This window comes from Meleagris gallopavo, chromosome 1 (genome assembly GCF_905368555.1).
Source record: "Meleagris gallopavo chromosome 1, MGAL_WU_HG_1.1, whole genome shotgun sequence".
Classification (NCBI taxonomy): domain Eukaryota; kingdom Metazoa; phylum Chordata; class Aves; order Galliformes; family Phasianidae; genus Meleagris; species Meleagris gallopavo.
In genome coordinates, this window is record NC_139404.1 from 103,814,773 (window position 1) to 103,837,057 (window position 22,285).

General features: G+C 36.1%; 1 protein-coding gene across 7 annotated transcripts in view; it reads left to right on the forward strand.

Annotated features, from left to right (window-relative positions):
* Positions 1-22,285, forward strand: part of ITSN1 (intersectin 1) — a 118,226-nt gene that overhangs the window by 79,917 nt on the left and 16,024 nt on the right. For all 7 annotated transcript variants that reach the window (XM_085242220.1, XM_085242213.1, XM_085242216.1 and 4 more), the window contains 5 exons: positions 2,147-2,313; positions 7,771-7,816; positions 11,073-11,194; positions 13,648-13,765; positions 17,348-17,539. In XM_085242220.1, coding sequence (XP_085098346.1) covers positions 2,147-2,313; positions 7,771-7,816; positions 11,073-11,194; positions 13,648-13,765; positions 17,348-17,539 — 645 coding nt within the window. The remainder of the gene's footprint in view (positions 1-2,146; positions 2,314-7,770; positions 7,817-11,072; positions 11,195-13,647; positions 13,766-17,347; positions 17,540-22,285) is intronic.

The following is a 22,285-nucleotide window of genomic DNA, read 5'->3' on the forward strand; positions in this document are numbered from 1 at the left end:
ATTACTATGCAATTAAATGTAAGTAGTCTGCGTATTACCAAAAATGAGCCCAGAATCAACAAAACAGGCTTGTTTTAAGATCAGGCCTGTAAAAATGTGGATATGTTGTATATGTAGAAACAATAATTGACCATTTCTTCTACAGTTTATAGCGTTCCATACGTAAATATTTCGGTATCAGTTCAGTTCCCCATGGAACTGTTTAGAATGTGTTTTTGCAGAGGGCCAGTAAAACACTTCCATGTTGTGTTTATTTGTAATTCATTAGTAACTAATGATGCCAGGAATTGTTAATGAATGTCTCAATTTCACTCAATACTCATTTCCACTGTTCCATTTATGCTCCCATTTATTGTAACTGACTGTAGTTTCTTTATTTGAAAGTTGTGATACTTATGGTCAAAGCTACCTCTCATTTTTAAGGATGGAGCATATGGGGCACAGACAGATAATTGTCAGGTCTCTGAAGGGTTTTAAAAGACTTGTATTCTTGGTTGTTACCACTCTTCAACTGGAGGTTAATGTCTCCATATGAGCTGTGCTAATAGACTGTGGGCACCTCTAATCCACTTCAGTGCAATGTCTGTGAGGTTAACTTAAATCACAGTCAGAGTAAATTAATGGATCTAAATTTAGTTTACAAATTAACATCTACATAATCTTTTCAGAATGCCTTGCATTTTTCAGCTACAATTCTACATATGATTTCAGGTGGAAGATTTTCTTTGCTTATTGCTGTACTTGATACACTACTGACATGAGCACTAGAGAAATTAAAAGAAGAGAATGTTAAAAATCTGTCCAAAATGGAAAGGGGGATGATCAGTTATTTTGAAATCTAACTAGTCTTGATCAGTGTGTTTTTCATTAAAAGCAATTTGGAAATGCTGTCTTTTTTTGTAAAGTATAAGATATCTCAGGTTATATGTTAGTATTAAAACGGACACAATTTATATAAAAACATTTCAAAAAAGCTGTATTTTTAAGAAATAACAGAAGATGATAGATCAGTATTTTATTAGATGTAGAGAACGTAAGAGAATATACATGTATATGGCATACATTGTGAATTTTAATGTTTTTGTGTACTTGTGTACAAACAGATGTATGTCTCCTTCAACTGCATTTGTTAGGTAAACTATCTCTCAGCTTTCATTAAGAAAATTTACTATGGTTTGAATTCTTGCTGAAGTTCAGTAGTCAAGATGAGTGTTTTGGTCAGATTTAGTGTTCAAGCAAATAGAACAATTGCCAGTTGTGATGGAATACTTGAACATTTCTGTCAAGTATGCATGATAATCTTCCTGAAATACTGTGAGCTGTTCTTAATTCCAGAGCTGATCACAGAAACATAGGATATAATCTTCAGTAATCTATTTTATGCCCATGTAAAGTTTGTTTTATGCCCATCTAAAGTTTGTTAATGCTTACTTAAGTAAGAATGTATCAAGTTGTGCCTAAAATGTTAATTAATTGTTCAAAATGCTTAGTAATCCTTTATGTAAAGTGTTTTTTTTTTTCCCGTGTAGTTCTGTGGTACAGTTATGCACTGCATTACTTAACATCAGTCTAGTGTTTTTGCACTTGAATACTAAGTGGGTGACTGTGTTTTAACAAAATAAAACATTCAGGCTTTGTCTTGACACTTCCCAGCCATCTGTTTCAAAAGATGCAGTGAGATATGTGCTCCCTGTGCAAACCTTCAAGTAATGAAAGAATTCATTGTACATGAGAGCCAAACAGTGTATGTAAGATGAAGACTCTGTGTACAGATGTTTGGATACTGAGATTTTTTTCTGTCCTCAAATCTGAAAATGCTGGTCAACAGCACAAATCAGAAACCACTGGGAAATATGTTCAGAATACTTTCTGATATAAAGTAATAATGTATGGACATTTTAATTATACTAGCACACTATTTTACCAAAAAGATTCCCCAGGGCAGACTTTTGATAGATTGTATTTAGTTCTGCTATATATTTCATTTTATACATTAAATAATATTGAAGCTTTATAAATAAAGTAATTAATCAATTTATCTTCTGTCTAGCTTCTAGTTAGATCATATTCTATTTGGCTTTGCAAATGATAATCGAGCAGGTTATCAAGTGTTTCCCAATGTTGTGTATCTATTTCCTTCTTGCAGAATATGTTGCTATGTATACTTACGAGAGTTCTGAGCAAGGAGACCTAACCTTTCAGCAAGGTGATATGATTCTTGTGACAAAGAAAGATGGCGACTGGTGGACAGGAACGCTGGGTGATAAAACAGGAGTTTTCCCATCTAATTATGTGAGACTCAAAGATTCTGAGGTAGAGACATTAAATTGTTTTAAAATTGGCCTGAGGGAGTTATGTTTTCATTGGTGTTGTAGTGATATTTGCAAGTGAGTTGTTTGCAAGGGAAGAAAAAGTATTTGCTGAACATGAATTTGGAAAAGGAAGTAATAGTTACATTTCACAACATAATTTCTTAAGTTCCATTCTGAGTCATTTATGACAATAACTCAGATAAATTAATAGTTAACTTAGCAGTTTTGTAGAGACAAATAAAAATAGCTACAATTACTTTTTTTTTCAGGTAAGTTTTTAATGGCTCAGTTGTATCCTTCTGTCATTTTCTTTAAAAAAGAAATTAAGGGAAATATTTCAGTTTATTATATTTTTTTCTTTCCCTGTTTCAGTATTCTTACAACTCAGGGAAACAAATTAGGCAATTAAAATTAGCTAACTACTGTATTTATTGATTGAATAATAGAGGTCCTGACTCATCTGATTTTATCCTGGAATAATCTGATAGAGCATGTCTGTGTTAAACTTTTTTTTAGACATTCTTAAGAAAGATGTGTTCTCATTTATGTTCTTTGTCTATCTGGGAGGATAATTCTCACCTACCAGTAGGAATTAGCTTATTGTCAGCTGTATATGGTACTGATCTCTTAATGGGAAGGACTTTTTGTTTGTGTCTCTGAGAATTATAGGTTTTTTTAGGTAAATAAATACAAATTTATTTAGGTGTCATGATGAACAACAGATTGACCATGAGCCAGTAGTGCTGTGCCCTTGAGGCTCACAAGGTCAATGGTGTGCTGGGGTTCATTAAAAAGAGTGTGGCCAGCAGGTCGAGGAAGGTGATCCTCCCCCTCTCCTCTGCCCTGGGAAGGCCACTTCTGGAGTATTGTGTCCCATTCTCTGTACCTCAGTTCAAGAAGCTCAATCTTCATTTTAGAATTGAAATGTTGTGCTTATGTTTAGCGTACAGTTTTGGATATGCCTATGCTCTTTCTCAAAATCTGGGAATGTGTATTGAGATATGTTAAGCTGCCTTTTGTGTGTATTGGGTGTATCAAATGCTTGTCCTGTCTGATGGAGAATAGGCACACATATTGGCAAGTCTTTGTAGAGAGCTCAGAAACAGACATTTAATATTGAGAACTGTGTTTATTAGAGAACTCAGTTTCATGTTTGTCTGATCTCAGCTTGTCTGGGCCTGAAACCATAAAGTGCAGTTTATTAAAAAGTGGTCTGACTGCTCTTTTTGCTGGTGAAAACCACATCTTCAGATAAAATCTTAATGAGAAAAAAAGAGGAAAGAGTACAGAGCTCAAAGAGATTTATATTCAGGATGGTTATTTTCCTGAAGTGATTCACATGCCCCCCAGGAGATAGTAGTTGTTCTAAGTGGATAATTGCCATTACACGTACAAGGTTTTGCTATTCAGCTTGGTCACAGAGCCAGTTTTTGCAAAGGATTTCACAATAGCGGCTGTCTTAACTTTCAGATGTGCTGCTGTGCTTGGACAGCTGCTGGCTGATCATGAAAAATTTTGCTAAAAAAGCAAATTAGTTTGCTATGTTCTGCTCTGTTGACTTAGGCCTGAGAAACAAGGCAGTGCTAATCATTCAGTAGTTCTGTTCATTTACCTCAAGCAACCATACTAAGGAATTTTCTCTCCCTTAAAGTTTGAACATATTAACAAAGTGAATGTCTTTATGTTCTTCAAGTAAGCGACTTGATGGTCTATTCTCAGAGTTTTCATTAAATTGAGATAGGTATGTACAGATTTTTATTTTACCCTTTCCTTGAGACTGATGTGATAATTACCTCTGCAGTAGAATATGGAATTGATATGGTGGATTTGGAAAACCAAAAATGTAGATCCCTCAACTTAAGAGACCTTGTATAAGTGTTCTGAAAAACGTCTAGCAATCAAAACCTATTCAGTCTGGATTCTTAGGGCATTACTGTACAACGCAATTGGTAATTCTACTGCCTTGTTTTATTACATTATCAGAGCAAGTTCTTCTTGTTTCAAAAGATTTTATCATTTGGCACAAAATGTCTTCAAATGCAGTTAATATCTTAGATGTACAAAAAGGAGATAAAATGAGTTATTTGCTCTCCACTGTTTTTTTTTTTTTTTCTTAACAAAAGGATACAAGATATTTCTCCAGGGGAGACCAGAAGTTGTGTCTATCTTTAAGTGCACCGTTTATTAATTTAGATAATTTTTGAAACAGTTTTTTCTGCTTATTTCTTCTTCTTTTTAACAGGGATTCAGAGAATCTTAAAACAGAACTCATGCACAGTTTAGTTAAGGTGATTTTGAAACTCCCCTCTCAGGATAGTCTTATGTTTACCAGTGAACTACAAAGATACAGTGTCACATCCTGCTTTATCTGTTCCTATATGCCTACTCTGACAACCTGGACGCTGGTTAATTGATGTGTGAAAAAATCTTTTATTTGGAAGTCCAAATACTTGTTCTTTGTTAACAGCTAATTTCTCTGCTGAAAAATCCTTACCAAAGTAGTATCAATTTCTGGTATTACTGTATTAGTGCCAGTCCTCTCATTTGGTTCCAGACCTTTTAATCTTTCCTCCTCCTGACTGTGGATGGAGCCATCATCACTTTGCATGGAACATCTTGTTTCCAGACCTAACTTTAGTCTTTGCATCTGATCACTGTATGATGCTTTCACATTTCACTTTTTAAAGTTAATATAGGTCACAGGAGTCATAGAGGAAGGAGGGTAGGGAGGCAGGAGAGAAGGAGAACCAAGGAAAGGAAGGAAGACTTGCTGGCTTTCCAGAAAGTAACTGTAATCAGTCTTTTACAAGAAAGTTGCACTGAGACCAAATGGTTTTTAACTTACCGCATCCATTTTCCACAACTCTTCCCAGAATGTAATTACAAAATGTCAAAGGCTGTTGTAGTATACTACGTGTATGAAAAGTGCTTTTGTGCCAGATGTTTGGTTTTTTGTTTTTAATTTCTTCCGTACCCTCACTGTCACCTTCCAGTGATAGTTTCAGGTAACAGGACATGCACACCAGGACAAAACCCACTGAGTTTTCTGCTAATACAGCATTATGAAGTATTACAGTTCAGTCTGAAAGATCAGGATTCCATAGTAGCTTTCCTGGAAAATGTCCAGAACATTGAAGTCCTAGAGCAGCCACATACTCTTCAAGACAGTTATTTTTCCTAATAAGCTGGGCAGTAAGAAACCGAATGAGGTTCAACAAAAGCAAGTGTAGGGTCTTACACCTAGGGAGGAATAATTGCATGCACCAATACAGGCTGGGGGATTAGCTGCTGGAGAGGAGCTCTGCAGAGAGGGACCTGGGCGTCCTGGTGGACGACAGGTTGGCCATGAGCCAGCAGTGTGCCCTCGTGGCCAAAAAGGCCAATGGCATTCTGGGGTGCATTAAGAAGAGCGTGTCCAGCAGGTCGAGGGAGGTGATCCTCCCCCTCTACTCTGCCCTGGTAAGGCCTCATCTGGAGTACTGTGTCCAGTTCTGGGCTCCCCAGTACAAAAAAGACAGGGATCTCTTGGAAAGAGTCCAGCGGAGGGCCACAAAGATGGTGAAGGGCCTGGAGCATCTCCCCTATGAGGAAAGGCTGAGTGAACTGGGTCTGTTTAGCCTTGAGAAAAGACGACTGAGAGGGGACCTGATCCAGGTTTATAAATATCTGAGGTGTGGCGGCCATAGCGGTGAGGCCAGTCTCTTTTCAGTGGTACGTGGAGACAGGACGAGGGGAAACGGACATAAGCTGCAGCATAGGAAGTTTCGCACGAATGTGTGTAAGAACTTCTTCACGGTGAGGGTGACGGAGCACTGGAACAGGCTGCCCAGGGAGGTTGTGGAGTCTCCTTCTCTGGAGATATTCAAGTCTCGCCTGGACGCCTACCTGTGCAACCTGGTGTAGGGAACCTGCTTTGGCAGGGGGGTTGGTCTCGATGGTCTCTAGAGGTCCCTTCCAACCCCTACAATTCTGTGATTCTGTGATTCTGTGATTTTATTGAGGCATTCAAAACTAATACATATTTTTAAAACGGCATTGTTCTCTCAGTCGTTCAACTAGATTTTTAGTTACTGCCTTTATTAGTTTCATTATTAAAAATTCCCAGCTTTTAAAAATATCTAGTTAAGGAGAATATTGAGGATTAAATTGTTCTTTTCCTTAGAGGAACTGGTATTCTGAAAACCCTCCAGTCATTTATGTAGGCTTCAGATATGTGAGGAAGATGCTGAGGGAACAATTGAGAAGAGGCTGAAGCATTGTGAGCATCACTTGAAGGCAGTAGGATATGATATATGTTCAGTATTTCTGACCAAAAGACAGTTTAGATTTGCTATGTTGCTGTCATCTGTATCAGATATTTGTATTGTAATAGATAAGGCTGGCAATGTACTAGGAAGAATTATTTAGGGCACTGGGGGATTCTGTCCTACAAAGAGTATCTATTGAAAATATTGGCAAAATGACTGAGGAAAGGATATGCAAGGGTAGAGTCCAGACCACACCTGGATTTGAATATTCTAATTGCATATATATGACTAGTCTTGAAAGTGTATTAAAAAAAATAAGTGAAGATAAGGTTTTCCAAGTGATTGGTGTTCTTTAGGGAAGATATATTTTTGAACAGGAGAACTGTGAGTTTGTAAACTAAGAAGGCTTTTTATGCTAAATTTGGTTTTTCAGAATAGCTGTTTTCTTAAACATAACTGAACAGAACTACTTCCATGGCTTGCTAGTTTTTTCATGAGTGTTCACAAAGGCTTTTCTTGTAAATCTCTTGGCTTGGGCAACAGAATGTTCATACCTCATTTGAACCCACCTACGTTCTGAGGAATTAGCTGTCTTTGTCAAGACAGATAGCACTTTGCTATTGAGTGTCCTGTGCTCTCAGCTTGGCACAAAAAATGATGGTGGAGCTTCTACTAATGTAACAGATATCTAAAAAGTTTAGATAGCTCATCTTAGGGATGCAGTGAAGGATTTCTACATTAACTAATTTTCCATATAAGAAAATTTGGAACCGTAACATGTACAGTATTTAAATAACTGTGTCTGATTATCTTTTTAGGCATATTTGCAATCCAAATATTTGCGAATTGACAAATGCTATTGTCATACTAGCTCAACTTGGCAACATTCACATTTTGTAGATATGCAGGTTAACAATGAAAATGCTATGTAATTTGTAATTATGTTGGTATTTACACTCAGTGGAAGGCAGGAGAGTTCAAGAAAGATGTCTGCACCTTTATATAGTTATCCACTTCTGTACATCACATTTTTTTATTTCTATATATTAATTGCCATCTCAAATAGTAAGAGTTCCTGTAGGAACAGACTTCATTTGAGTTTTTTATTCTCATCTTTTTTTGGGGTGTTAAAGTAAAGTACAGTAAATCATTTTAATATACTGAAGATATAATTGTGACTGCTAAACTTACATCTGCCTCTCTATTTCAAGGCTTCTGGAGCAGCTGGAAAAACAGGAAGCTTAGGGAAGAAACCTGGTAAGTCATATATAGTTGACAGCACCTCATCTTAAGTACTGTGTATATCCAGTCAGTGAAAAAATTTCCATAATAATAAATCATTTGCTCTTCGTCATTTATATCTTCTGAAATACACTGTTATGCTTGAGTAATTTACATTAATGGATACTGTTTATATTAATTTATAACCTATTCATCACTGTATTGAAGTAGCATATGTAGCTAGAAAATAAAAATCTGCTTGCTCAAAAACAAGTGTAAGCTGAGCCAAACAGAACAGTGGAAGCCCACAAAATGCTCAAGTTTCCCAGTGTCGCTGAAATGAAAGTACACATTTCACATTGTGGTTTCACAGCTTTGCCCCAGTCTGGTATACATTGACTCTAAGCTCTTGTGTCTGCTTCCTATTTTCAAGAGCATATACCTTGTATGTATGCCATGTAGCTTATTGCCTGTAAAGCCTGGTCATACTGCAGATGATCATGTTGCAGGTTATTTTTTGGCTTGAAAGAAATCCTCTTGTTCTTGGGTTAGAGGTCAGGGGAAGGGCTGTCCTTTTAAATGGCTGTTTTTCCAAAGATCATTTAAAGAGTGCATTGTCACTGGCAGGCGTTTGTAAACATTCCAGAAGACATCTCTTTTTTCTCTTCAGTGTATTTATTTGCTTCCGTATGAAAGAAATGATTTTGCATCCAGTTGAACTAAATTAGCAGATGTTCAATGCTTCTGTCCCTTTCTCTGAGGCTTATTTAGTTGCTTAATGAGGTAGTTCAAGGATGTGAATTACCAAGTCTTGCCTATTTCCATACCCATATACATACTAATATTCATGTTTTATTTTGTTTTTTCGGGAGAAAGTTGCTTTTTGTCTGCCTGAAGTGGCTCACTACTCAAGTGTGTAAGAGAAAAGAGAGAGGATGCAGAATAGATTGCAGTAACCCCAGCTTAATTTGTCTTATTTTACCTCTGCTCTTGGCAAATATTACTGATCCACCTATGGAAAGAAGGGTTTGGAAATAAACTACTTCTGCCCTATTAAACTTTGCTTTGAATAACCAAACACAGTTGTGTTAATAGATTAAAAGTTTGAGAGAGGCAGAAAAGAACTCTGGAAAACCTGTAAAAGTGAGACCTGGTAGGAATAATGACAAGATACTGATAGGTATAGCTACTGTTTCTATGCATGGGAGAATGAAGCATGAGAGAACTTGAGTAGCAGCCTTATAATTCCTAATCTTCTAACTCTTAACATTAAGCAGAGGGGAGACTGGGGTTTGTGTCGACAAAAGGTGCATTTAGAACTTTTTGGAATTTAAGAACAGTTTAAGAACAATCCTGCCTGTTTTTCAGCAAGGCAGTTCATGGATGTTTTTGTCATAGAAGTGAAATGCTAATAAATGAGGTGAAATATTCCAGTTTATTCTAGAAGCAGCAGGATGAACGAGTGAGTGTTGATAATAGTCTGTGTTTGACAAGGAAAAGATAATGCTGTCTTTTGGAATTTAAGTGGTATTATGGGGACAGGTGTATCTGTGAGTGGACATTTCTTTCTCTTTCTAAATGAATCTCTTTTGGTAGAGGACAGGTTCTCCTGGCCTGAGCTGTAAATGAATTGGATCTCTTCTTAGTAATTCAGTATTTAAGTATATCAAAATTAAAAGTCCTTCCTGGAATAAAAGCTTTTTTTTTTCTTCCTTTTTTACTTGAACAAATAGAAAAAAAAAACCCACCCAAAAAACCCCCAAACTTATTTTGCTGCATGTTTTCCTCCAACTTTCTGCTTTTCTTTGACATGTAAGAGCTAGATATTAACTTGTAATTCAGGTCAGTTCACAGAAAAATTCTATATGCTACCAGTTGGTGAAAGAGGATCTCTGATATCTGGAGCTGTGTGGATTGTCATTATGTAGATAAAATTGTGATTTTGTTCTCTCAATAAAATGCATAATATAATATATTGAAGATTATGTTTTTTTTATGGTAGAGAGAGGTTTTTGCATAATTTAAAAAATGACCAAGTCCCACATTTAGTTTCTTTACTAGTGTTCTTTACTTTCTGAATTGCTCTGAGGTGGGTGAATTGATACAATTGTGAAAAGCCTACCACTCAGGGATCTTGTAGATCTTTTAGCAGTACGGCCATGTTTCCTGTCAAAAAGCTTGCTTTCTTTGTCTTTGTACAGGACAGTGTGTGCTGCTGCTGGCTTTTATCTGTATAGACCTTTCTATTCTACCTACAAATATCATGTTTACTTAGCATTTCTTTCTTCCATCTTCTGCTTTCAGAGTTGAAATGCTATTTTTTAAGTTCTAGATCCATGTGTAAAGCATCTTTCTAACTCTCAGCCAGGACCTTTTTCATCACCTGTTTGGTCCACGCATTTACCAAAGGTTTCCAATAATCATTGTATTAAATATACTCTATCATCCTAACCATGTTTTGATGACATGATAAACCTGACTTAACAGCTATCGGTCAGACATTGCAGCCTTAACTGCAGCCACTTATAAGTTCCTGTGAGTTCACATCTGTTCAGAAATGAGTTAACCCTGTCAGACTTTGTGGTGATTAAGTTTTCATCTATATTTCCACAACTGTAAAATGGTGATAACTACTCTATCCACTTTGGCTAATGTAACAGAGAGAATTGTGTGCTTACCATTACTCTCCTGCCACATTTTTGGTGCTAGGTAAATTAGATAAGGCACCAGTTTTCTATTAATGTCCGCAAAAGAAAGGTTTCAAAATAAACCCTGCCTGTTGCATTTTAGAAACTTCCATTTTTTGTCTAGTGTGGTGGCGAGAATTTTTTTGCAGACCTTCATTAGTTTGCACCTCTGTTACTACATCTTCATAATATTGTTGTCACCGTCTATCTCTTTGTAGGGAACATTGTCCAAACTGATGCTACAAAAACATGCTTATTGGAAAACAGTATTTATGCAACTTAATTTTAAGAGCCACATGGCTTTAATGATGGTCATTATTCTTCTCTGTTTCAGGTATTTTTTGTATCCTATACAGCTATACCCATACAGCTGTTGCACCTCAGTTCTCTTATTCCTGTACTGCTGTGAACTTTTTAAGGAGGAACTTCTAATCTGTTTTGTAATTATAGTTTGTATTCAAGAAATTATGTAAATGCATTACTGCTTAATGGAAAAAATTTCAAAATGGATATGCTGTACCAGTGGTAATAGCAGAGTCAATCTTGAATAGATGTGTTCATTTTTTTTCTTCCAGATTAACTTTTTTTTCTTCCTGCTTTAACAGAAATTGCCCAAGTTATTGCCTCTTACACAGCAACGGGTCCAGAACAACTCACCCTTGCTCCTGGTCAGTTGATTCTTATCAGAAAGAAGAACCCAGGTGGCTGGTGGGAAGGAGAGCTCCAAGTGAGTTACTGGTTTTTGAAATAAAATTACATGTAAAAGAATCTGTGATTTTTTTAAATAGTTCAAAATGATAAATGTGTCAATGCTAAATACGTTATTTTGAAAATGTTCTGCAACTAATCTTTTACAAGTAAAATGCCCTTTCATTCTAATTCATTTAAATTGAAATAACTTTGGGGAATGGCAGGAGAAAACCATGAATTGAAAAAAAAAAATTCTGAACCAGAATTTCTTCACTGTGAGGCAGAGATACTCATCTCACGAATCAGACCCAGCCTGCAATCTGCTCTTCCGTTCATTTTCCTGGAGGCTCAGTGTTTGACCTAGTTGAAACTTAAATATTTGTTTTTCCTCATTACTACTTCCCTTTTTTGCTTTCCTGGTAGTATTTTTTCATTTCTTTGTGTGTAAATTATTTTCCAAGATTGTTTTTGTTTTCACTCATACTCATCTTTATGTTGTTCACTTGTAACTTGAGACTCAAAGTTTATTTTAAGACACAAAATAAGCTTCACTTGGCAAGAGCTGTCACAATTAACCACTTAACAGCTAATGAGCAGAGTGAGTTGTTCGGTGGATTTTTTGTTTGTTTTTGTTTTGTTTTTGTTTTTTAAGTTCAATTTCTTATTGTGTAAGTTCTTACCTGTAGTTTTGGATACCGCACTTTCTTACATTTAGTTTTACAAGTGTTCTTTTCAGTCGATGTCCTGTTCCTGTTCTTTTCATTCTCCTGTTTTAATACTAATACTAGTCCTTGCTTCCTCTATTATGTGTGCCTAAAGGCTAACGGAACAACATGGTGAAATGGTTTGAAGAACTGATTAAAAAACAAAAGCAGCAACAACAAAAAGCTATTGTAAAATGACTACTAGATTTGGAATAGGACATTGGTATTAACTTCTTAATGCATTTAATTTTTAAATGGCAGATTTTTTAAGAAGTTGCTACTGTTAAGTATCAACCTGATGTGTATTTTGATCGTTCTTGTCTTAGCTGAAGGTAAAATAAAGTAGGATAAATGTGTTAAGCACTGCATTGCTAGATTTAATGCAGAATATGTTGAAATTAATGGTCCAGAAACACTGTAGATCAAAAGCTTTCATTTTCAGTAAAAAGAGGGAAGAAAATAGTGAAAAATAATAATTTTTGCTTGGTGACTTTTTGAACTAAAATTAGTATCTATTTTCTTTTATAAGCAGTATTCTTTGTACTCAAAATTCCAACCTTAATCTAACTAAAAAAAAAAGTAGTTAAAATAATTCTTAATATAGATTTAATAATTTAAAAGCTGAGATTTGAATTATAGTTTGATAATAACCTTTCTTAGCTGAGAAAAAATTAAAGATATTCCTTCTGATTTAATCTGCAAAGCACAATGTAGTTGATGAAATAACAGGATGCAGATTCTGTCAAATTGCTATCCTACTTCAGTAATACAAGCTTTAAAGCACTTGATTAGGCCTGCACTCTTCTGTCCCAACATCCTGTTTCTGACAGCAACTGATTGCCGCTGTTACAAACCTTACTGCCCCCCTCTACGTCATGTATGTGGTCATCTGTTGCTGTTCATGAACACACATTCTAGTATGTATGTGTACCACATTTTGTACTGATGTTCTCTGACAGCATGAGAACGTCTAATATGCTTTCCAAAACCTTAACATCTGTTAATTAGGATCATTTTGATAGTTTGATTGGATTCTGGCTTTGGGATTTCGTGTTTGAGTCCAAACTTGACGAATTTTTTCAGGTCATGTTTTGCTGTATTTCTAGCAGTTGGTTAATGTGACATATGTTTGCACTCCTCCACCTATTGGTTGAGCAGGAGAGGTTAATACAAAGTTTAGAAACAGCTTCTTGGAAGAAAAGAGGTAATTGAAATTCTTAATCTCTATTTAAACTATTACAATCTAGATAACAATTTAAAAACAGTTATTGGCATAATGAAAAAGCATTTTAATGTTGCTATTCAATATTTTGATAGCTAGCCTGGCATTCTAGAGTTAAGTTTTAAAAAAAAAATTAAATCTTTTAGAAGGAGCGGTCTTGTAGTTTTATTTATGAAGCTCACAAACTAGGAAAACTTAAGTGAAAACTCCCTTAAATTCATAGAATCACAGAGTCATAGAATGGATCGGATTAAAAGGGACCTCAAGGATCATCAAGCTCCAACCTTGAGCCGCCAACCTCCACATTTAATACTAGACTTAAATTAGTAGTAAATAAGTGTTTAGTTGTAATAAAAGCTTGCTTCATAATGGGAAGCATCATAACATTGAACTATCACCATGAAAATAGCTGACAGTTTCCTTATAAAGTGAGTTTTACTTGAAATGGTTGGACTGCAAGTAGTTAAGGTATTGGCTGAACTGCCTTGCCTAAGGTTCTATTGATATGCTTACTCATCCTAAAAGAATTGTTTCTTTTTCTTTCTTTCTTTCTTTTTATACTAGGCACGAGGGAAAAAACGGCAAATAGGATGGTTTCCTGCTAATTATGTCAAACTTTTGAGCCCTGGTACCAGTAAAACTACACCAACCGAGCTACCTAAATCAACAGCATTACCTTCAGGTAAGCAGTGCATTAATGGAGTTGATGTTGTAATGCATATCATTTACAATAAGATTTCTAAAATTAATTACAAGCATTAAATATATGCCACAGTAGTCACTTTGGTAAAACTATTTATTGTTATTTTTTTTACTTTTAAGCACGGAGGGTAGACAGTTGGTTTCTACATTTATTGTGGTGATCCCTGAGGTGTAGCTGTACCATGACATTACACCTTGAAGAGTAAAATATTCAAGTTACGAGTCCTGTTTGTTAACAGCAAATGTATTGAGGGAGTTTTTAAAGGTTCAGAATGTTCCATAAGCTTATCAGTGGAGGCTTTTGTCATTCAGGACTTTTTTTCCTAAGATGAAGTGCGAGAAAACTACACAAGTATAGAGATTTTTGTGCTATAATTAAAGTTTATGAAAGGATACAGCAGTAATAAACCTTTTTACTTATAGAACCTATTTGCTACAGCTCCAGCATGGGCAGTATCAGCTCTGTCAATCTACTGCAAAATATAAAGCCAGGCAGAAGACTGAGAACGGAAAGTTCATTGCTTGTGGTTGTTTTAGTCCTTCACCATTTTGTGTTTGCTAGTTTTCTATACCAGGTAAAGGAGATCCTTGACAATCAAAAATGTGTGGAATAGTTCATTTTCTTCCATAATACCCAGAGATTTGAGGCAGTTGTCAATGATTTTGTGTTCTGTAGTTAGACTGGTCTCTTAGCACTGAGACTCAATATCTGAATGTGAAGGGATTTTTTTTTTTGCTTGTTATTTCAAGTTTGACAGTTTGGGACTTTTGACACATGCTAATAAAACTTACAGAATAAATTTTCTAGTGCATTTCTCATTGCCTATAGAACATGGAAATCTTAATGCCATTCATTCTAATCAAATTCAGCTTTGTTATAGACCCATTATTTTGGAGAGTGAGAAGAAGAAATAGGACCATCTTGCTTTTCTATTATGATATGTGGTCTAATTTAGTGTATGGTTATGTAAAATATTAAGAGGTTAATGTTTGAGAAGCACCTTTATGGAGGGAGTGTGTTAGTGTGAAGTCTTATTACAGCAAAAGACACGGAAAGCTTGAAGTAAACTGTCCACAAGGATAAAATAGTGCTCAAGGTGGTGCATTGTGAAGAATATAAGAGTGTGTCACATCTGTCTGGGTTTTAAAGACAGTGGATCCACTAGAAGCCTCCTTTTCTTTTGCCATTTTGTTTGTTTTGATGCATAGGCTCTCTGTGTATCATACTGTGATGCAAACTGCATGGCTTTAAACAACCTTTTAAAAAATTCCTTTGCATGGACTCTTTTGCTTTATACTTTGGATGTTTTCTTCATTTCCAACTGCTTCATATTTATCCTGTTCAAAACTTGCATCAGGAACATCTTCCTACTTCAGAGAAATGAGAAGAGCTGTTAATGCTACTTGAACTAGCCAGGCACAAGGAGGTTCACAGTACAGGAATACTTAGAAACACATTTCAACCATTCTGCATGTTTAAAGAAAGAAAGGCAACGTTATAGCTTGCAGTGGTCATGAGCGTACCATAAGAACCAGGATTCCTTCTGCCATTGACTAGTTAATCAACAGGCAAAATCTTTCCAGAAAGGAAACAAAGAGCTAAAAAGCACTGGAGCTCAAAGAAAGCTTTAGCCTACTTCTGTAGTTAGCAGTGGCTTTTGGAGCTGTTGCTGTTAGTTGTTTAACATAATTGAAGAACTTTCTTTCTGGGACTACTCAAAGAGCTTATATATAAGACTGAAGTGCTTTCTAAGCTGTGTGACCAGGTTAACAAGATCAAGATGAGGTCACTGCTTCAGTGAGGAGTCAGCTCAGTGGAGGAGTCCCATCTCTTCAAAACCCTCTTAAATTACCTCCCCAAGTTACAGGTGGTTCTTGAGATCCCATTTAAATATTCTGATGATACTACTGGCCAGCACCAAATACCAAGAAATTCTTTTGAAGTACAGGAGAATAATCAGGAGAATGAAAAATTCCTGGAAAAAACAAACTCTTGACTGGGTTACAAATCTGTATGGGATTCATCTCAAGTATGATCTAATTTAAGCTTTTTATTTTTTCTAATTTTAGTAACAGCCTGTAAACATTTAACAAGAATGTTATAAAACAGATTCACAGGTATTTAAAGTGAAATAAGAACATCAGTGCTGTTGATACATTTTAACTTATATTAGCCCAAAAGTCATAATATTCATTTTATATCCAGTATGCTAGGGAAGTGTGCACTTTGGAGAGTTGTTGTATTAGATGTGATGAGTAACAGTGAATGCCCCTTGACTTTTTATTTTTTATTTATTTTTACATTTTAATTAGAATCATTTTTTTCTCTCTTGCAAGTAACTAAACAAAATCTTGAGGTATGTGTTGATATGACATATATATATTTGATTATGAGGTTTGCAAACAGGCATAAAATATTAACTAAAAGGAGTTGAATAATTTCTGGAATATAAATTCCTGAAAGAGGAAGGAACTGTTTGACAAATTTAATTAAATTGCTGGCTGTGTACAAGAACAAAAATACAAGAAAACTGTAGATTGAGAATAGAGGCAACATGACAGGAAGGCTCATTTAGCCAGCAGTGTTGTGTCGTCAGGCAAAATACCAGAACTCCTGTGTCTTGGCAAGGAGAAATCAGCAGAGAAATAGAGGAAATTATATAACTTAAATAAACAGTCCTCCTGCTTTAGAGAATTAAGAAAATTGCTCTATTATAACTGAACAGAAACCACCATATCCTGAGGCCATCCAGGTTTGATGAGTTTTATAGTAAGAAAATAGGAAAAATGCTTCTGGCAACAGTCCTGTGGAACCAAAAGGACACCCTAAATGACCCTGTCGCTTTTTACTTTTTTCATCTTTCCAAGGTTTTTATGTTCCTAATGCCTATGGGGCAGTACAAGAATATCACCGTTGCCTTTCTCTTGAATTATAGATCTGTTTAGCATGGTCAGTGCTAATTAGAAAGGAGTGCCTTTCTCAAATAATTGAACTTAAAATGTTTCCTAAACTTTTCTGTCCATTGAATGGTTCTACTGGAAAGGATACTTATTTAGAACAGGGTGAGGATGCAGAATGCTAATTTTATAAATACATTGTAAGTTTGGTGCAGAAATATCTACATATATAGCTGAAGAGTAGTATCAGCAGAAAGCTAACATTTTGACCTTTTCTTAAAATTCTAAATCTTTCCGGTCTCTCACTGTTAAGGACTTTCTATCAAAAATATCTTGAGCCCAGTTCCAGTGGATTACACTGTTCTCAGCTTGCACTGTTGTGCTCTGCCCTCCATATTGTGATCCTAAACCCTCAGTAAGCTGACTAAGAGGGTAAAGCTGTGTGGAAGGTCTTTGTTTTTTTTAACTAACCTTGATCCAAATTGTTGAGAGCTTGGATAAGTTCTGATACAGGGGCAGAGGAGAGAGGGGCAGGAGCACAGCAGTGCCTGTATAGATCAGTGCACTATCATGGAACTATATTGTGATACCTGCAGTGTTTACACGTAGCTTATGCTTCGTTGAAACATTACCAGTGCTATAGAACTCTTCCTTTATCTTACAGTGTGCCAAGTAATTGGCATGTATGACTACACTGCACAGAATGATGATGAGCTAGCATTCAATAAAGGCCAGATTATAAACGTCCTTAACAAGGAAGACCCAGACTGGTGGAAAGGGGAGGTGAATGGACAAGTGGGTCTCTTCCCATCCAACTATGTGAAGCTGACAACAGATACGGACCCAAGCCAGCAATGTAAGTGACCCTCTCTGCTGCCATGCTGTAATTATTTATGTAGTACTTTAAGACGAAACATGCAGCATTGCTGTGATTCTGCTGTGGTTTGCAGAACTCAATGCTTCACCACTGCTGCACTTGGCAAAGTCTCTTTGAAGACCTTCTGTAATGCAAACCTTATTTTATGTTTGTTTTATTTTTAGTTCCCATCCCCTTTGTAGCATGTTACCCTTTATCATTTTTGCACCATGCTGTTTACATGCCTGACTCATTTTCCTAGCTTGAATTTGCTCATTGTTTTGTTTTGCTTATGTGTTGTTTTCCTCCTTTTTCTAGGAATCATATGTTGTCCATCCCCCACTCAGGCTTGAAAGTCCTCAAAGAGACCCACTATCCCATATCACTGCCCAGAGGGATGATGGGAGATGCAGCCTTGATCATGTGACTTCCAGCATGATCATCTACTGCCTTCTGAGTAGAAGAACACACTGCAGAGCAGTTTACCTCATTTTACATTAGTTGCATGTAATCACAATGTTTGAGTTAATTACCTGCAGATATAGACGCAAAATTAAATGAAACAAACAAACAACAAAAAAAAAAACACAAAAAAATCAGAGGATAGTGGGTCCTTTTGTGGCTTTCATAGTTACCAAACTAATTTTTCCACCTTTGCACAGGTGCTTTTGCAGTTTTAAAATTATTTTTAAATATATATTTTAGCCTTTTAAAGGAAAAGTATAAATTAAATTTCTTCATTTTAATCTTGTTTGTGCAAAAAGACCCACTATCAAGGAATGCTGCATGTGCTGTTAAATTTGTTCCAAATGTCCATAAATTTGAGATTTTATGTATCTTTCTTTTTTATTGTTTGCTTGTCCAGTGTTGTCAATATGTCTTTTTTTTTTTTTTAATTATTACAAAAAAACAGAAGGAGTTAAATCAGTTTAAGGAACTTTAAATGTGCCCAATTGCAGATAAGGTATTTTGTTGTAGTTCTTGTACTGTACTGTGTGTATCAGGTGTTCCTTGTTGACTGTGTAATACATTGTGGAGAGAAGAAATTAACTTCCTTCCAATGCAAGAAATATTAACCTTGCATAATGTTGTTATCCCAGTTATGTTAATTTTATTTTGCACATTATTTGTAGCTGCATACAATTAGAAAACATCCTGGTTTGTGTTTGTCTCAGATGTTTCAGTTTTTGCATTTTCGTGTCAAAAATCAATAGAATGCTACACTCACGTGATGTTTGAGCATTAACTTCTTTTTTTTTCCATCTTGGTTACATAAAGTTCACGGAGATTATTTTTCATTTTTACTTTCTCATGACTATGGAACAACACTTTTTGAACAAGTAATTTTCCTGACAAGAAAGAATGTATAGAAATATCTCCCTGCAATTAATTTCCAATGTTTACATTTTTTTTAAACTAGACTGTGGAATTTATACAAATTAATATTAAATGGAGCTTACAGTCAAATATATGTAGTAGATGTGCTGTAGCTAAGCCATGTTTGCCTTTCCAGCATTAGTAACAAGCTCTTGATGAAATGCCTGGTGCTGTCAGTGCAGAAACCCCCTCTACCCAATGCCTCAAGCACAATATAGCATTTATACTAATTACTTTACCATTTAGTTATCTTCTGTTTTATGTACTTCATTTATTTCTATATTTCATGCTGGCAGTGTTGTAGAATTTCTAATCCTACCCCATCTCCCTCCTTCTGACCCACCATGCGGTGCAAAGAACAAGTGAAGCTCCGTATACAATTGCACTTCAGTATTTCATCAATATGAATGTAAAATATATAAATATATAAAAACCTGCAGCTTTAACAACTGTAATACAGCCTTTAAAATTAGTCACATGTATAGATAATTAAATTCTTCATATAAAAGCTAGACTAAAATGTGTTTGTTGTCTTGTTGCTGTGTACATGCAGAATTCACCAAGTGGCATTAGTGCATGTAATGAATTTGCCACCAGAATAGCCTGAAGCCCTGTTTAATTTCTGAATGACACCTGTGTTGTTACTTTGAATATTATTTGATTATAATTACTATTTGTGATCAGCTGCAAACTTCTGCACCTTTCTTTCTCTATTCAATGCCTTCTATGTGTTACAGAACAGTAGGTACTTTTTGACACTATGCTAGTAGATATATTAAGTATACTTTTTTATTTTACAATGGGTTTACATTGACCTAGGCTCTGCGTTGTATGCCAGAAGCTCTAGTCTTAAAACATGCACAATTGCACAGATTTTCTCTGTTTTTAGGACAGTTTCTAACATGCACATTTTTTCCTTTATCACTCTGCCATAAAAAAAATGGTTTTCTTCTTCAACATAGCCATTTGCTGAACACAGTGCTGCCTCGAATCTGACAGAAATTGAACATAACTTAATACTTGTATTTTTCAGTTACCATTGTTTTGCTTGCTGAGAACTATGTAGCAGATTCTTCTCCACTATTTCAATATTTCATGCATTAAAATATTATTTTAATGAAAGGGTATCTCTGTGTTCCCATAATGAGCTGTTGTGTTGAAAGATTCATAACTTGACTAAAAGCTTTTGTCCTAAGGTATACTATGGTTTTTATGACTTCAGGTCAGAAACACACTTTCTCTACATATTGAAATATTGGCAATACTTTGAATATAGGAGATTCATATGCTGCTTTTTTTAATTATTATTATTACATTAAGGGAAAAAAAAAATAAAACTATTACAATATCTGCAGGTTCTATGTTTTCTAAAATGCTTCTTAAAAACACAGAGTGATGTCTCATGAAAGATACTCAGAATCACAGTGCCCTTAAAGTTCCTGGGGTCAATTTTCCACTGAATTGAATAGAACAGACTGAATTTGTCCCTCTGTAGATACACACACTGGTGTATGCTGTGCCAGGATTTCTCGTACAGAAGAGTACTGTGTATTACTCAACTGAGCAACATCTTATAAATCATTCTATTCTTGAGATCAGTTAACTCACAAAAACCTCAAAACACATTTAAAATGTCCTGGACAAAGATATTCAGACCATTGTGGCCTGTAATGAAATTTATTGTTGAAAGACCTATAATGTTTATTTACTCAATTATTAAAAATTCTTGTGCATACTACTATAGATCAGCATGGTAGTCTTTGAACTTAATCAGTTATTTCCACTGGGTAGCAGGGAAAATTGGGGCTCCCAGTACAAGAAAGACGCAGAACTCCTGGAGCGGGTCCAGAGGAGGGCCATTAAGATGATCAGAGGGCTGGAGCACCTCTTCTATGGAGAAAGGTTGAGGGAACTGGGCTGTTTAGCTTGGAAAAGAGAAGGCTCCAGGGAGACCTCATTGTGGCCTTTCAGTACTTGAAGGGAGCATATAAACAGGGGGAACGGCTGTTTGCAAGGGTGGACAGTGATAGGATAAGGGGGAATGGTTTTAAACTGAGACAGGGGAGGTTTAGGTTGGATATTAGGAGGAAGTTTTTCACACGGAGGGTGGTGACGCACTGCAAGAGGTTGTCCAAGGAGGCTGTGGATGCCCCATCCCTGGAGGCATTCAAGGCCAGGCTGGATGTGGCTCTGGGCAGCCTGGTCTGCTGGTTGGCGACCCTGCACATAGCAGAGAGGTTGAAACTGGATGATCATTGTGGTCCTTTTCAACCCAGGCCATTCTGTGATGATTCTATGATATGATTCTATGAAAATGATGTTGCACTTATTCTCTCTTACCTGTCTGGGTTTTTATTATATGAGAAAGGGAGTATGAAAGTAATTCCTTAATAAAGAAAATTGAAATAATCCATCAAAAATAATACTTTTTCAGGATTGTGTCTCAGTCCAATTTTGACTCTCTTTTTCTTAGTGATTCATCTGAGAAGCTCTTCAGTCTCCTACAATCACACAATTGCCTCCTAGAATACACTTGTCTCCTGTGATGGAGATGTGTCCATGCTCTTGTCTCTTCAGTTCTTGAATTTGTGGCTTGGTCAAGGCTGAAATAAGATTTCCACGATCTACATAGACTAAGATAAGAAATCATTCAGATGATTTTCATTCTGATTTACATTTTCAGTCAGCATAAAGAGCAGCCTTGTGGCTGTCTAATCAGTTGAATGCATTCTTTAAATCAGCTTTCATTTGTGAAGTACCTTTTCCCATTGCAGCAGGAAATCAGGAATAAGGAGCCATCATTTGAGGGATGTAGATGAGATTGCATTTAGAGAGTGCTTTAACTTCTGGTGGTTCTTTTCCTTCAGAGTTGTTCTGTTTATCTTGAGAAAAAAAAATTCCGTATTCACAAAAGAATTATTCCGTATTCTTTTTATTTCAATTAAGTGTTTCATGGACAATGTATCTGCTAGTGTGTTTAAATGGAAAGATTTTTATACCTGAGGTAATTTTACAGCAAGTGAATATACAACTTTTAGAAGGGGTTGGAGTCCCCATAGCGTTACATTGCTCCATGATCACAGAATTTGGCTCCACCTTCCAGAATAAGCCTCTCATTTTACTTTGTGTGTAGCCCACCTCTTTGAGTGCCCCCTCAGCAGCAGGTTTACCTAGCAGCAAGAAGAAAGCTCAGTGCTTCTGCTCTACTCCGATCTCGACTTGCATTTGGCCCATCATGGTGCCCATCTGTACCCACTGAGTGCTGAGCTGATGTTGCCAGCTCCACTGATACCCATAGAGCTGTGAGCTGGTGCCATCGCTACCGAAGCACTGCTCTGCACTGGGCTCACATCAGTATCACAGATAGCA